At 36.5% G+C, this 16665-nt stretch overlaps 1 protein-coding gene across 1 annotated transcript; it reads left to right on the forward strand.

The window, feature by feature from the left end:
- The first annotated feature begins 12538 nt into the window (after positions 1–12538).
- LOC134654020 (peptidyl-prolyl cis-trans isomerase-like 4) lies at positions 12539–15388 on the forward strand. Its single transcript, XM_063509407.1, has one exon. It carries the CDS (start codon positions 12638–12640, stop codon positions 15293–15295), a length of 2658 nt encoding a protein of 885 aa, XP_063365477.1. The 5' UTR covers positions 12539–12637; the 3' UTR covers positions 15296–15388.
- The last annotated feature ends 1277 nt before the right edge of the window (positions 15389–16665 follow it).

The raw sequence follows: 16665 nt of genomic DNA on the forward strand, positions 1-16665 counted from the left end.
TAAAATATATTAAACCTACATGGTATCATCAGCCACACTGTTAAGTGTTAACTGTACCGATGTACAGTTAGGAGTGTTGCTGTTTGTATATTAATTTACTTAACCTTACGCATTACAAAATTGTCCTCATATAGCTATACATATATTTTAGGACAGTCTTACACTAATCGACCTACTTGGTAACAAAACATTGTAAATTCTTGAGTAGTTTGAATAGCAGGGCAGGTGACAAAAACTTGCTCAAAAGCATAGAAGGTAGCATCCTATAGAAGTGGTGTACGCGTGCCTCCGTGAGGGACAAAACATGTAAATTCGACCAATCATAGCGTCGCATTGCGCCGCTATGATTGGTCGAATTTATTTGTTATGGTGGGCAACAAATGAATTCGACCAATCACGGTGGTCAATTTACGGTGGGGAATAAAACAAGATGTGAGACTGTGACAAGGACAAACAATAATAGCGCTTTCGCTGCTACTCCTACTGAAAGATACATAAGACTATCCCGTTCTGTCAGTTATCCCCTGCTTCTATTCATGCTCAAAAGAGAAGAGACATCCGACATTTAAAAAAATATCCCTATATGTATGAGAGCAATAATACAATGTGTAAATGTAAATACATACATATCTTATATTTTATGATCATATCAAAGCTGGAAGTCCTAGGTTCGGATCCCCCTAAAAGTGTATTAATATGGTGTCCCATGGTGGTGGCCCATTTGTCCCCGCCGCCATACAAGAGGTGTGGACAGATGGGAATAGATATAGACCATTAATATATACACACACAATTAAAAAACAAATAAATGTCCTATGAGGATTTGAACCCAGGACCTCCTACTTCATAGCACATAGCAGAGCAGGGTCACTGTCACTACTGACTAGCTAGGAGGCCGTAGAAATAATATACAATTTATATATATTTAAATTAAGTACAGTCAGCGTCGTATAGTAGGTCGCATCCAAAGTATTCAAATAGTTCAGTACGCCATACAAATAATATGGTGTACCGAACTATTTGAATACTTTGGATGCTACCTACTATATGACGCTGACTGTACTTATATAACAATTAACAAATCAGACTGGCAGCCACAGTTTAATGGCTAATCTAGGATTAAAACTTTTTAGTGGCTTGCCATTATGTTCAAAACATTTAGCTTCATACCACATCAAATATTTAAGTTTACCGCCATTGCCCGCCAGCATTGAACAAATTGGTTGTTAGTGGGTAGACAAAATAAAGTCACTATCATGTTAAACATTGAATTTATTAATTGTATTTTATTATTTTTAAGAGAATCTTCATAGCATGTGTCTGTCCGTTGAAACAGGAATCAATCTCAACCATCTTCCACTCAAAATATTTTACTTGTGGTACAGTCGCCATCAGATATATCGGAGCGGCCAAGGCGCTCACAAATATCTGAACACGCCTCTATTGTCAGGGCGTTAGAGTGCGTGTTCAGATATTGTGAACACCTTGGCCGTTCCGATATATCTGATGGCGACTGTACAGAGATGCATTGACTATTTCATCTTCACTCTCTTGTTGCATACATTGTAACTTCTAGTGGCTAGAGGCTGGGTCCTGAAATCAGAAACATATTTTTTATATATAAAATGTAATAATATCACAATAAAGTTTAATACACATTGCCTTCACATTGGAGTCTGTTTGCAAACACTAACCATTGTATAGATTTAGACCAAGAAAAGTATGCAGCGATATTGATCGCCTGCGCAGTACATGTGTTATTTTAAATGTCAAACATCTTTGAAATTATGACGTACCTTTCTTCTTTCTTGCTCTAACTCTAAATACTTTGGAATCTTTTGCTTGCTCGGGTATCAATATTAGCATGGGGGGTTAAAATAAAACTTGACAATAGTTATTAGTGGGCAAGGGGGCAAAGCAGTTGTTTAACCGCTCATGCTAATGTTGATTCCAGGGCAAGCAGAAGATTTGAACTATGAGCGTAGCGAGTGGTTCGAGAAGTGGAATCTTGAGCGTTGTGAGAATTCAAGGCACGAGGGTTAAACAAACATTGCCACCTAATGAAACACAGAATTTATCACCATGCCAATGCAGGGAAAATACCAACTATAAAATACCAAAAAAATCAAATCCACATGAACATTATAAAGAATTTATAATTCAAAATCATCATTTAAAAGTAAATTCTACCAGCTAACATAAGGAAACTCAAAATTTAGATCTGATTACTTTGCCCCACATGTGGGATAAATCATAAATGCAATTTTCTCATTAGTATTTGAACAATCAAGGGGGCCTTTACCAGTTGGTGTGGTGATAAATTATTTAATTAACCTTTGTATTCAAAACAAACTTACCTGAAGTGTTAATTTTTTATCAATTTTATCATTTATTGGCAAACAGTAGACACTGTCAGATTAATATGTAGGTTTTACCATTAGTAGTGTTCCGTTACTACATCGGCAATTCACGTCATCATCACAGGTCTTTTCGTCTATTGCAGACGATTTATGCATTGCTGTTTAGACAACGGGTTTGGTGATTGTGGAGGCCGATGCGTGAGCGGCACGACCTCCCACATTTTGGGCACATGTCACGCTTAGCACAGTCTTTAAAGCGCCACATCGGTCTTCCAACTTTCCTTTTAGCATACCTACGCAACTGCACCAAGCAAGACACGTCTAGGTATTCTATTCACGTACTTGTACTATAGTTCAAATGAAGCTATAATATGAAATTAATAAGTTTGTATAAACAGAAACAAAGCAAAGGCAACCAACAAACGCGGTGCCGCTTTGTGGCGACTTGACTATTTGACAGTTTATTTTTAGTGTTGCCGTTGAAAGTTCTTTCTTGTCCCTAAATAGAGCTTTTATGATTTATTATTATACAATATTATTAGTTCAAATAAAATATGATATTCCAAAAGACTACAAATAATATTATATAGTACTTAAATTCCAAAATAATGATAATTATGCCTCAGTGTCCATTTCTGAGGGCCTACCGCGAACCACGTTCGACGTGTTGCCTCTCTGTCGCACTTGTAAATTCGTACGTAAGTGTGACAGGGAGGCAACACGTCGAACGTGGTTCGCGGTAGGCCCTCAGCTTTTTTAAGGAACAGGCGTATAACATTACCCTGAAGTAGGGGACTAATTTTAAAATAGCAATAATCATTACTTGATGCCGTTTTTGTGCACGCTGTTGTCTGTCTATACTTATAGGTCACATAATTAGTGATACAAACACCTGCCTGGTCAATATACGCAAAATTAGATATATTTATTCTAATTATAACAGAAAAAGTTTATTAAAACAAACATTAAATGCTTTTGTATAATAATTTCAGGTTTGATAGGTACGGGTTTTGCCATGGGAGAAGTTGAAAAGGAACGTTATGAAAACATATCTTTGTATGTATAGGTACTAAGATGGTACAAATCATGTACAAATCTGTTGCTTAAAAATAAAAGCACGACGCGACGTTGCCAAACTGCTATGAGTTACTGCGAAGCGAGTCCAGTTTAACTCGACAACGTCGCATCGTATTGTTACAATAGGGTATTTTCGTACTAGTCAAATCAGTTACTTTTTTATAGTTATTGCAATGCAACTTGTATCGTAAATTTTTAGAAGGCACGATAAGAGTGAATTGAGCATGAATTGAGGTATTTTATCTCATTAGGATCGAAAGAGCTCGTGAATTTGAGTACAAATAACACAAAAGTGGCAAAAAAGATCACAATATAAAAAATGGCAAAAAATAGTAGTTTTCGATATAAGTGCGAGAAGTATGTCATTTTGCACGAGTACCGAGCTTTCGATTTTTCCGGAAATATACTGAGGGGCTACCGCCAAAACCGAAATTCGCAAATTGCGGGGATCTTTCTCTTTTACTCCAATGCAGGCGTAATTAGAGTGACAGAGAAAAATGCCCGCAATTTGCAAAATTCGATTTTCGCGGTTATAGCCCTGTCACTTACAACGGATGCCTTTGCTTTGATATCTGGTGGCGTTAAATTAACTCCAAAATCGTCTGAATCACTCATTTTTATTTAATAACTTATGCTTTCTTGGCAATTACTTACAAACATAAATCACTTTAAATGTTGAATAAAAAAGGCGGGAAGGGAATAAAAAAAGTTTTACTTTTAATTGCCATTTTTTTTCAATGTGGATTCTGTTGTCACTGTTGTCAGCATTATGCCAATTGAAGAGAAATTGTATTATTAAAATTAATAAAATTAATTTTCAGAACATATAATTATACATGGTCAACCAGATCTTGACAGTAGAAAAAGGCGGCAAATTTGAAAAATGTAGGCGCGAAAGGATATCGTCCCATAGAAAATTTGAATTTCGCGCCTTTATTTTACTGACAAGATTTGGTTGACCAGCTATATGTAAAAAAACATGAATCTTTTGTTATTTCATTATATTGATATATATCTAATTAATTACATTTATATTAAGTGTATAAAGTGTATTGTACGAACGTCAGCTTCATTCTGTCGCGCGTTGTTCAAGTAATACTATTGGGTCTCGAATAATACTGCTTTATGCCCAATCGCGCGTTGTTCAGGTGGGTCATTTATAAGCGGGTCTCGCATAATACTCATTTATTTAAAATGTATCAATCAGATTACTTTTTAGCACTAGTGTAAAAAAATCAAACTTTACGCACGATTTGCAGCTACAAAAACTAAACTTTTTGAGCAATTGGATTAAAAAAATATAAAGAAACGCTCAAGTACCAGTGGCATGGTGGCATATAGACGGACTTACGCCAGTAGTAATGTCTAATCCTTTTGCCATGCACCAATGGTAGCATGCGCAAAATTATTATGACAGGTATTTATTTTCAGCCGGTTTAAATAGTTTCGGCAAGACTTATGTAGCATTCTTATAATATATAAATATTATCATCACCACAGTATCGTTTTCCGAAATTACTTTATGGTTATACCGTTTGGCTACGCTATTTCTCTGTACCCTGCCTCTCCCTTCCCTCCCTGTACTCCTTAAGTGCCCGAACTCTCTTTACTCATACTGAAAGATACATAAGACTATCCTGTTCGGTCATTTCCTTCCACCCCTCATGCTTGATCCAGTTTTAAACTAGATTCATGATTTATTCAATACGCTATAAAGCGACATCTGTTGATTACTTCTAATCGTTGGCAACGACATATGTCTACTAACTTTCAATGAAGACGTATAGATGTCGTTAGGAATTCTATGATTTGGATGTGACACAGCGCCATCTTGTATCCATGATAGGCAACAGTGCTTTTTCAGTGACGCCATCTGGTAATGGTGCGCTTTTAGGCGGTCACATTTGAATGTATGGGATAGCAGCGTCTGTATATATGTAGTCTGTGACGCCAGTCAACAAGCGGGGTTGACTGACAATACCGACATATTGATGTTTACCCGACGAACGCGTGAGGCGAAGCAGCCAAACGGTAGTTATTTAGGTACAGTCAGCAACGGATATCTATATCTAACTACAAAGTAACCTACCTACCAACCTTTTGTCACAGTCTTTTATTTATAAAAAAAATGAGAATTAATAACCGCTTGGATTACTTAGATATTATTATATTTTTAGAAGCTCTGTTTTTATATTCCTGATAGTCAATAAATGATAGGGCCACCCCACATCTAGCGTCTTTCGAGCGTCGGCGTCGGTCAGCGCTATGGAAAATGACGTCGCAGCGCAGTTGCGTCGACGTTGCGTCGAGCAGGGCCATAGAGTTGTAGACGCCGACGAGACGCCGACGCTCGAAAGACGCTAGATGTGGGGTGGCCCTAAATCACTGCTTTTGTGTTTGCTCTAAATTAATAGATACGTCAGAGAAGTCGGTATACAACTAAAGGTCAGGCCAAGGTTCTATCCTGCCGTGACCATACATGATGAACATTAATTCTCCTTTTTTGAACTCGGTTAAAATTGTGTTCATTTACATTGTTATATGAAGAGGTCTGAAACTATAAGACATAGGTAAATCAAAGGTCGATTTTAAAAACAAGAAGATGTTTCAAACATCTTCAAAAGCAGCTAGAGAGTAGCATTATACCAGTACCTATAGTAATGGACCCTATAATGGACGTGGAACCGGTAATGGGACATAAAACCACAAATCCTCTAAAATAAGTATCTAAAAGTAGTTTATGAACACTGGCAATATTTTACCATAAATAAGAGTCATAGAGCTGTTTAAGTTTGAATTTTTATTAATTTCGGTTACTTTTTAAGAAATTGGCGTCAACCCAAAAGTTGTCGTGTCACCGAAAAATATAACTAGTAAGAATTCTTAACAACTTCGCTAAGAGAGGTGAGTTCATATATTAAATTGTAATTAATTATAACTTGGTGTAAACTAGAATGTGTTTTGTTAATTGCATTTACCATGAAATAAGGTATACAACACACTATTTTGTGTCTCTAGAGATGTATAAAAAATAATGGTATTTTGCCCAATCCCATTATAGGAGCTCTAAAACTGCATACCTCCTATGATGGGATAACTTACAATTTACATAATGATGCTTGCCATGGCGTAATTTCATGTTTAAATAATACAGAAGTAGGTATAATGTAGTTACGAACTATGTCAGGAAGTCTTCTCGGACTTCGGATATAGTATTTTATGCAACCGTTGTTTAAGAGGGGTCAAAAAAGGCGAGTGGCGTGAAGCCGAAAATTGTTAATAAAGACGCCACGAGTATTTTTTGACTCAGTTAAACAACGTTGCATACAATACTTTTTCTACGACCAAGCACTTACTTTGAAATGCAATGAAATAATAATAAGAATAGATGATGATGATTGTTTAATGTCCTAATGTGATAGGTTGTTCAGTGCGTGGGGTTCTTAAGGGGAACGAAAATTTTATTATTTTTGCGCCACGACGCACGGTTTAGGAGATACAGCCTTATAAATATATATATATTTTTTTTGTTTTTTTAATATTAATTAGGGGTTTCTTACAGAGGAATGAACATTTTATTATTTTTGCGCTACGACGCACGGTTTAGGAGATGTAAGGATGTAACCCATAAACATTTTTCTTTCTTTTTTTTTATTTTGTTTTGTTTTTCGTGTTTTTTTAAATATTACTTTGGGGTTTCAAAGGGAAACGAAAATTTGATTATTTTTGCGCTACGACGCACGGTTTAGGAGATACAGTATTATAAAGTTTTGTTTTGTTTATTTTTTTTTTTTATAATATTAATTAGGGGTTTCTTACAGAGGAATGAACATTTTATTATTTTTGCGCTACGTCGCACGGTTTAGGAGATACAGCATTATAAAGTTTTTTTTTTGTTTTTTATTTATTTCTCTTTTGTGTTTTCTTTTTTAATATTAATTAGGAGTTTCTTACAGAGGAATGAACATTTTATTATTTTTGCGCTACGACGCACGGTTTAGGAGATACAGCATTATAATTTTTTTTTTGTTTTTTTTTTATTATTTCTCTTTTGTGTTTTTTTTATATTAATTAGGGGCTTCTTACAGAGGAATGAACATTTTAATATTTTTGCGCTACTACGCACGGTTTAGGAGATACAACCCATAAACATTTTTCTTTCTTTTTTATAATTTTTTTTTTGTTTTTCGTGTTTTTTAAATATTACTTACGGGATTCAAAGGGGAACGAAAATTTGATTATTTTTGCGCTACGACGCACGGTTTAGGAGATACAGCCCTATAAAGATGAAAACTGATGATGATGAGGATGACGTGACCAAAACATGTCTATGGTTCACTCATCTGGCAGAAATGACAATTAAAATTAGGTTGGCAACAATGTATTCCATACAATATTTTTTAAGTGGTGATTACACGAAGTATCGTAAAAGTGCCAAAAAGATACTGCGTGTATGCACAAATACTTTTTTGGGGAATAGACTAAAGACTTGTCTTGACAACTATAAGAGAGGGGTTTAAAGGTGTGTGCACGACCCTTTAAATGACAAATAAAAGTACGGGAGTAGAAAAAATTAATATCGTTTTTACAAAATTTTATTTAACATGCCTGTTAGTTAGTGTGGTTCAAATCTTGGAAGTTGAATTTGAGCCACTTTCGGATTTCCGATTGAGTTGAAATTTTGGATACGTAAGCAAATCGGATGACAATGCAATATTATGATAACATGGACCTGATCTCATGATGGAGACAGGAGGTGGCCATGGGAACTCTGTAATAAACGCAACCTTATTGTGTTTGGGTTTGTTAGAATTGTCTTGATGAGTATTAGTTGGCTGTGAAAAGAAAAATACATTCTTACATAAAAGCTTATACCAAATATGACTAATAACTAGTTTTTTGCCAAAAATTTATTCCCTGTTCCAATATCTTATACTGATAGGGTATGTCCATTATAGGGGGCCCATTACTCGATCCACGTCCATTACCGGGGTACCATTACTGGAGCTTTGGTGTCCATGACTGGAGAAAAAAGGCATAGTTTTAATTTGTAAATTATGTGGAAACTAATTGCAGTATCTTTGATATAACACGCCTGAAACATAAAAGATGGATAGGATTTTCATCTTTAAACACGCTAAGCGGTAGAACTTTTGCCGGTATCAGGGAAATATCACAAATACTTCAAATTTCCTCTTAAATGTCCCATGACTGGTGCTGTTACTATATTGCATTGTAAAGCAAGTATTGTCTCGTACTAGTTTTATCTGCCATTGTTGTTGATTATACATATTAATTTATAGCAATTACACGATGATAAACTAATAGGTACGCTTTTTCCGAAATAAACCTGTATAGACATTCCTTTTCACAGTTTTCTCGCATACCTTTTGGTATCGAACCCTAGTGTATACTATTCGAAAAACGTTAGTCAACAAGTAAGGGGAAGTGACTGACATATTTGATGTTTACATTGTTTACGCAATAACTGTTGCGTGCAAGCTGGCAAAATGTCTAAGGTCTATCAGGTCTATGTAGGTCTAAGTAGAGGTATTTATCTAGGAAGTAGACAAGATCGAAGGCTTTATTCACTACTGACACGGTAGCTACGAGTGGAGTGGTTGATATTATAATAATGAAAGTACCAGCAAATAAGCAATCAACAGCGAGCTGCAAAATTAAGCTATTCACAAAGAAAAAATGTTTTATGACCTTAAATGTGGAAATATAAGTTGTATATGTCCGGAGAGATTATCAAAGAACATATTTACGTTAGGTAGGTACAAATCTCTCTAACACACCCTGCTCAAATTCACAATAATTCCCTCTCTGGCCGTGGCTCACCCCGCGAGTTCAAAAGTCAAACAGTCCCGCTATAAAAAAAATGAACAGCGACCGTTTAGCTCAAGGGCCTCAGGGATCGGCACGTGCCACCTTGTTTATATCATATTTTCCATCCGGCAGCGGATCTGTTTTATTATTTCGATGCGAAACCTCATCGGTGCTGAGCACAGACATATATTAAATGAGCCTCCTCTCGCGATTTCGTCGGGATAAAATTTTCAACTTAATATTCATTACCGTAAAACGGGGTGAGTAGGTTTCGCGGGGAGAGGTGGGTTATGAATGGGGAGAGGTTTGAGAGGGGGGGGGGTGAGAAGGGATTTTAAGGCTACTGCTACAAAAATAATGTATTCCAATTTAAAATGGAGCTATACTAGCTATAGTAATACGCATAATAAAAAAAAACGATCCTACAATCTTCCAAAATCACCTTTGTATGAAAACCCCTCTCAACCCAAATACGATGCACTACGGGGTGAAGTGGGTTTTCCTCTTTATCGTCAAAGTTATGAAATGGAACTACCCAAAATAAAATAAAAACTAAAATACAAACGTCCGGAACACTTATTATATACAATTATACACCATTCAGTTTTCATATGTAAAAATAAAATGTTATCGAGGTTTGAATTTCAGTTTTGACCCTACTCACCCCATTTTACGGTATCACTTTAGGGATTGATAAAAAAAATAGCAAACCGTTTGTCTGTCAATCAATATCTGTAATGGAGCAATTCCATATATGTATATTGTATTAATTCTATATATAATTATAATTAGATAGGTAAGCCAGATAAGGTGTCATTAATGAAATAAGTAGGTACCGTGATGTATGAGAAGTATTAGGTGTATCTACAATATGAGAATTTTTCAATACACGACTTCACTTTTTTATGCGTTAAGATCATGCACTTCAGGTTTCCATAACTTGTTGGGATTAGGGCATTGCCTCACGATGGTTTGCTTCACTGAAGAGTTACTATAGGAAATAACAAATGACATTCCTTGGGTAATTCCGATTACGATTTAAATCTAGTTCGGCAAATATAAAAATACATACTTATAGAACAACCCATTTATATTCGATTCAAAAATAGCTCGGCTGGTAACTTTCTAAAAAATTTAATATTATACCCACCTGTAGGTATAATTAATTTGTTTAGATCACAAACCTTAGAAATCGAATGTGCTCGTAAATTATATTCGTTGTTCGTTGGAGTAGGTAGGTACCTACGCAGAGTGGCTGATCTTTTGCGTGATCTAAGTACTTTGATATGTCTGCGATGCGACTTTGTCCAGAGAGAACAATTTCAAAACATCTGAACTTAAAACAATAGCAAAAGTCAACGTTAAAACTAAAACATAAAGTTCATTTTCCACTGCAAGGCATGCAATTTCACGTTTCACCGTCATTCATGCTAGGCTAACCTTATATTCTTCGAAGAATGGTTGGTAAATTTTCAATACTCACTTTATTAGGGTGGCGCGGAAGGAGGGTTGAAACGGTCTTTATTAGATTTGCCAGGATCGAGGCACGGCGGATAGCATGGTCTGCGTCCGACACCTCGATATTGAAAATCAGAGGGAATATGTAGGTACTTATTCTACTTACGGCTCGGTTGCATAGGGCGTTTGGTTTTGTCACGAAGGGTCACATGCAGACGCTGAAAAAGTGTAACATGACACCAACATGACACTGTAAAGTGTTAAAAGGTAAATACCTAATCGAATTCTATGGGGTATAGGTAGGCTACAATACAATATTCGCATTAATAGGTAGCCTAAACACATCTGCTAGTCGTGGGGTCGAGGGTCGACGGGGGAGCCCAGGGCTTGCAAATCATAGTAAAGTAGGTACCTGCCTAAAAATCAAGTACCTAAGTACCTATCTAACAAGCAAGTATCTAACCTGCGGTATTTCCGGACCGATACGACCTTCAAACCTTCAAGAAAAGAGAGTACTCCCATCTTAAAAGCCGGCAACGCACTTAAAACCCGTCTGGTGTAGCGGGTGTCCATGGGCGGCGGTAATCGCTTACCATCAGGTGATCCGTCTGCTCGTTTGCCTCCTATATAAAAAAAAGCAGCTTAGAGCAAGGGCTCGGTCATAGGTAGGTATTACTTTTTGAAATAAATACTTAAATTTAATTTATACCTACCTACGACAGGCGTGTCTCACTCCGCGATTTCACCGCTTTGCTACAGGTAGCTAAAAGTATACATCCGTTCCACACCAATTTTGGGGAAAGCCATAAGCCGCGCGTGGCGCTGTCGCCACCTAGCGGCCATATCTGTGCTGATCGTAACAGACGCGTTTTGTTAGAGAGTGAGTCTTTTCTGTACTTAGTATTTACTATTATTTATTCTGTGCCAATGCCAACGAGGTAATAATATTATAACGTTAATCAGAGGAGAATTTAATATTCCGACACAAAACCTACAGTTCTGTTCTAGTTTCGATTACAGCAGATTACAGTTAATTTTGTATAACGGCCATTTATTAGGCAGATTTTAATCAGTTATTTTTTACTTGCTAGTAACGTCACAGATTAAATAATAGTACTAAGTACAGAAAACTCACTCTCTAACAAAACGCGTCTGTTACGATCAGCACAGATATGGCCGCTAGGTGGCGACAGCGCCACGCGCGGCTTATGGCTTTCCCCAAAATTGGGGCCGAACGGATGTACTTTTAGCTACCGGTAGCAAAGCGACGAAATCGCGGAGTGAGATACGCCTGGTAACGTGCTAGTAACTATAAATGTCAACCTTAATTACCACGACATCTGTTAAGAACTCCTGCAACTAACTACGTCGTGCGTTTGACTTGAGGAATTGCTATCTAATGTAAGCTTAAGAGGAAGAAGTACCAGCCCTCGATGGTAGATGGCAGTTATTCGTAATTTCATTCGTTTCGTTCTACGTGCGTTAGACTAATGTACGTTTTCATTGGTGTTGTTTAAATAATATACTTATAGTTTCAAATATTTTTAAATTATTATTTATAAAAAACTATTTTATATTTTACTTAAAAAATTAATTAACTACCCAGGACGAGCCATTACAAAAACTTCGCATAACCTCTTGTAGGAACGTAACGTGAAAATATCGAGGCCAACGTACGCAACAAAATATAATGTTCCAATATACACCTTATATTGATACATATAAAACTTTATTTCTTTTGATAGTTATTACACAGCATAAAGACGCCACCTAACTAAACGTAAAATCAAAATGAAACTTGATTGAATTGAGGTTATGCTTTATTATTGTGATGTGTCAGTTTCCAAGTAAAAGGAAATACATAATATAATTAAAATCTGACTATTGCTGTGCCAAATACTTAATAAATTATGTCTGTTGTGATAGAGACTACGCTCGGAGATATTACTGTGGACCTTTTCTTAGAACAACGTCCTATAACATGTCTGAATTTCTTAAAACTCTGCAAGATGAAATACTACAATTTCAACCTGTTTCACTCTATTCGAAGCGGGTTTATCGCTCAAACTGGGGATCCGAGTGGAGAAGGATCCGGTGGAGAGTCAATATGGGGACTTTTGAACGGTCCAGAGAAACGATTCTTTTCGGGAGAGAAAATGCCGAAAATACGTCACACTGATGCTGGACTTCTTTCTATGGTTAGTACCGGAGAAATGATGGTCGGCTCACAGTTCTTCTTTACGCTTGGCCCGGACCTGGACTCTCTCGACGGCGTCCATTGTGTCATAGGCGAGGTTACGGAAGGCCATGAAATTCTACGGAAACTGAACGACGTTATTTGCGACGAGACCCATCGTCCCTACCAAGATGTACGAATTACGCACACTGTTGTTCTCGAGGACCCCTTTAGTGACCCTCCGGGGTTGCGAGCACCTTCAAGGTCTCCTTCTCCTAGCGCTGAAAGATTGAAAGGTGGCCGGATTGCTCCGGATGAAGAACTAGATGAAGCTCAAGGGAAAACTGCTGCTGAAATACAGGAAATGATTGAAGAAAAGGAAGCTAAAGCCAGGGCTACCATCCTTGAAATAGTAGGTGACTTGCCTGATGCTGAGATAGCTCCGCCTGAAAATGTATTGTTTGTGTGCAAATTAAATCCTGTCACAACTGACGAAGACTTGGAAATTATATTCAGCCGCTTTGGCAAAATTGTTAGCTGTGAAGTCATAAGAGATAAAAAGACTGGTGACTCTCTACAATATGCTTTCATTGAATTTGATGACAAGAAATCATGTGAAGATGCATATTTTAAAATGGACAATGTATTGATTGATGATAGGCGCATCCATGTTGATTTCTCTCAATCTGTATCCAAAATGAGATGGCTTGGGAAAGGTAGAGGAGTGCAACATTTTAATGATGATGGTGAAAAAGTGCCAGAAGGTAAGCGAGATAGGTCCAGGCGATCTAGGAGTAAGGAATATAATCAAAGAAAGCTATATGGAAGAGATAAACATGTAGACAACAGGAGAAATGAAGATAGGACTGATACAAGTGTCACAAATAGAAGAAGTTATAGAGAAAGAAGTAGAAGTAGGTCTAAGACGCAATATCAATCAAATTCTAGGAATTATCGTGAATCTGGAGAAAATCAATTCTCACAAAAACCTGATGCATATTCGAAAAGAGAAAAACGAAGGGAAAGAAGTTCTTCCAAATCAAAGACATCAAATGACAAAAAAGATAGATCAAGACACAGATATGATGACAACCGTAGAAGTAAAAATGATGATCCAACTGGAGACAGGAACCAAGACAAGTCCCATCATAGGAGAGACCAGTCTGAGAACAGAAAAGATAATAAATCCAGGGGTAGTAGGCAATATGAGGAAACCAGAAAAGATAATGAAGAAAAGAAGAGAGATGATGTAAGAAAATCAAGAAATGAAGAACAACAAAGAAGTAGAGATGTATCTATGAATGATTTAGAAGAAAAAGATCCTGGCAGAAATTATCACTCTTCTAGTAAAAAATATGATAATAAACTTGATAGTCAAACACGCAAACAGAGAAGTAGGAAAGAAGAGAAAAGTGATGAATCAAGAATTAGAGATGAAGAGAAAAAATCAAGGCAAATTGAACAGCAATCTGAATCTGACAATGAAATTCCAGAAAGCGGACACAAGTCAAATTCTAAGAATTATTATAAAGACAAACAAAACACTAGAAGTGAAGATAATAGGCATGAAAACAAACACAAAGTTAGAAATGAAAAAGAAAAAAATAGGCATGACAATATATCAAGAATATATGATTTACAAGACAAAAATAAAGAAAGTAAAACTCTCAATGAAAAAATTTGTAGCAGACACACAGAGAAAGAAGTAAATAGATATGAAGAAAGACATGAAAAGCATAACAAAAGTAGAAAGGAAAAGGTAAATGAAGATGGTCTTGAATATAATAAAAATACTCAGCATACTGATCATGAAAATGCTAAAGATGCTAAAAGTAAGAAGAAACATGAAAAACATACCAGTAGAGCTAGAGGAGAACACCATAAATCAAGTAACAGACAAGAAAAGAAAGAAATAGATAGAGAGGATAAGGACAGATACAGTAACCAAATAAAAACGAAGAAACCTGCTGAATCAGAATCACAGGAAATTGAAAAGTCTGATCTTAAACATGCAGAAGATGATCCCCAAAACAATGAAAAAGTTAAGAAAAAGAAGGGAGAAATTATAAGAAAAGATGTGAAGAAGAAAGTTAGCGATAAAAAGAAGTCTTCTAATAAGAAATCCATTAGAGGGAAAAAGCGCAAACCGTCTACTTCTTCAGATTCTGAGAGTGATTCATCAGATTCAAGTTCTTCAAGTTCCAGTTCCTCAAGCAGTGACTCGGACCATGGGAGGAAAAAAAGGAAGAGGAAGTATTCTTCCTCCAGCAGCAGTGATTCTAGTACTTCTAGCAGTTCATCTAGTGATTCGTCAACTTCCAGCTCTGACAGTGATGCAAAGAAAAGGAAAAATAAGAAGAAACGGACTATGACTAAGTCTAAAAGGAAATGAATTATAATGATAGTTATTTATTATGTTTGCCATATAATGTGCATTTTGTGTTGATTACAATTTAGCATTAAATGAAGTTTTTTGTCTATTAAGTATATTATTTAAAGAATGCTATACATTACAAGTTACAAGATTTACAAGTGATCTAATTTATTTGCATACACTTGCTCAAACCTACACAGACGTACAGGGGCTGATGACTGATTTATCTCTTAAAAGAATTAATATATTTTTTAATTATTTCATTTAAATAATCCAATCCAATGCTATAATAGTCAAATTCAAGCGAGGTAGGGTACAGATTATGCTACTCTTTGGGGTACAGCCATAAAGTTCTAAGTGTCAGCTGTAAAAAGTTGTCAATGTCATAATGTTTCATTGGCCAAACTCTAATCGCAGGAAATTACAGTCATTACAATATTGGTAGATTGGTACGCTCAAAAAGGTATCTGTGTGGTAAAAATTATAGTGTAGATAGGTCTTTTATTATCCGGCACTCGATATTATGTACGTTTGAATTTGAACCAGGGCCCGATTCGGATTTTGTAATAGACATCGCCAAGATACGATAACGATATCTTTAAGATCTAACCTGTCAAATTTGACTTTTACGCGATTCTGGAGATACTATTGAACGATTTCCACAAGATATTACTTAGAGATCTAATTCACATCTAATAGATATCTAACACGATCTATTGTAAAAGTGACATTGGTTGCCCGAATTGCGGTGCAAAAGAGAACTAGTTGAAATCTAAACTATAACGTACCTATCTAGAATGGATCTAGTACGTGTCGTCTCTTGTGAATATCTTGAAGTTCGAATACGGCGGCCTGTCGCTCAATCAGATCGGCTGATACATATATTCGATCTATTTATATAGAGTCCGTTCGGAAGTGTGTATCAGGATGGCGGGTGTACATCAACAAATGGAGCTGCGGTATACGTCAGGAGTTAGTGCTAGCAATGTGCCAAATGTGCGCCAAAATTGGAGCAATGTGCTCTTTAAACTCCAGAGATATTTAAGAAATAGATGACGCCCGCCATCCTGACGTCAGGTTGGCGGGTGCATTTCCAGATCCAGCTAACGGCTGCCTACTCAGGGGTGAAAGTACTGCCTAAGGTTAGTGCTCGCAATGTGCTTCCACATGTATGAAGCACAATCAAATTCAGAGAGCGGTTAAAGAGAAATATGGAATTGAATAAATATATATATAGACGCCTGCTCATTTTAAATAGCAATATTACATCTTCATTGCAGGCAGTTCATCAGGCGCACACAAAACATGCAGGCGCTTTACACAAAAAGTCTTTAATTTTATTTTTTCAATAGACGTGTTACTTACTTATTGAACTTGTGAGAAACACG

This window comes from Cydia amplana, chromosome 14, assembly GCF_948474715.1.
Source record: "Cydia amplana chromosome 14, ilCydAmpl1.1, whole genome shotgun sequence".
NCBI lineage: Eukaryota > Metazoa > Arthropoda > Insecta > Lepidoptera > Tortricidae > Cydia > Cydia amplana.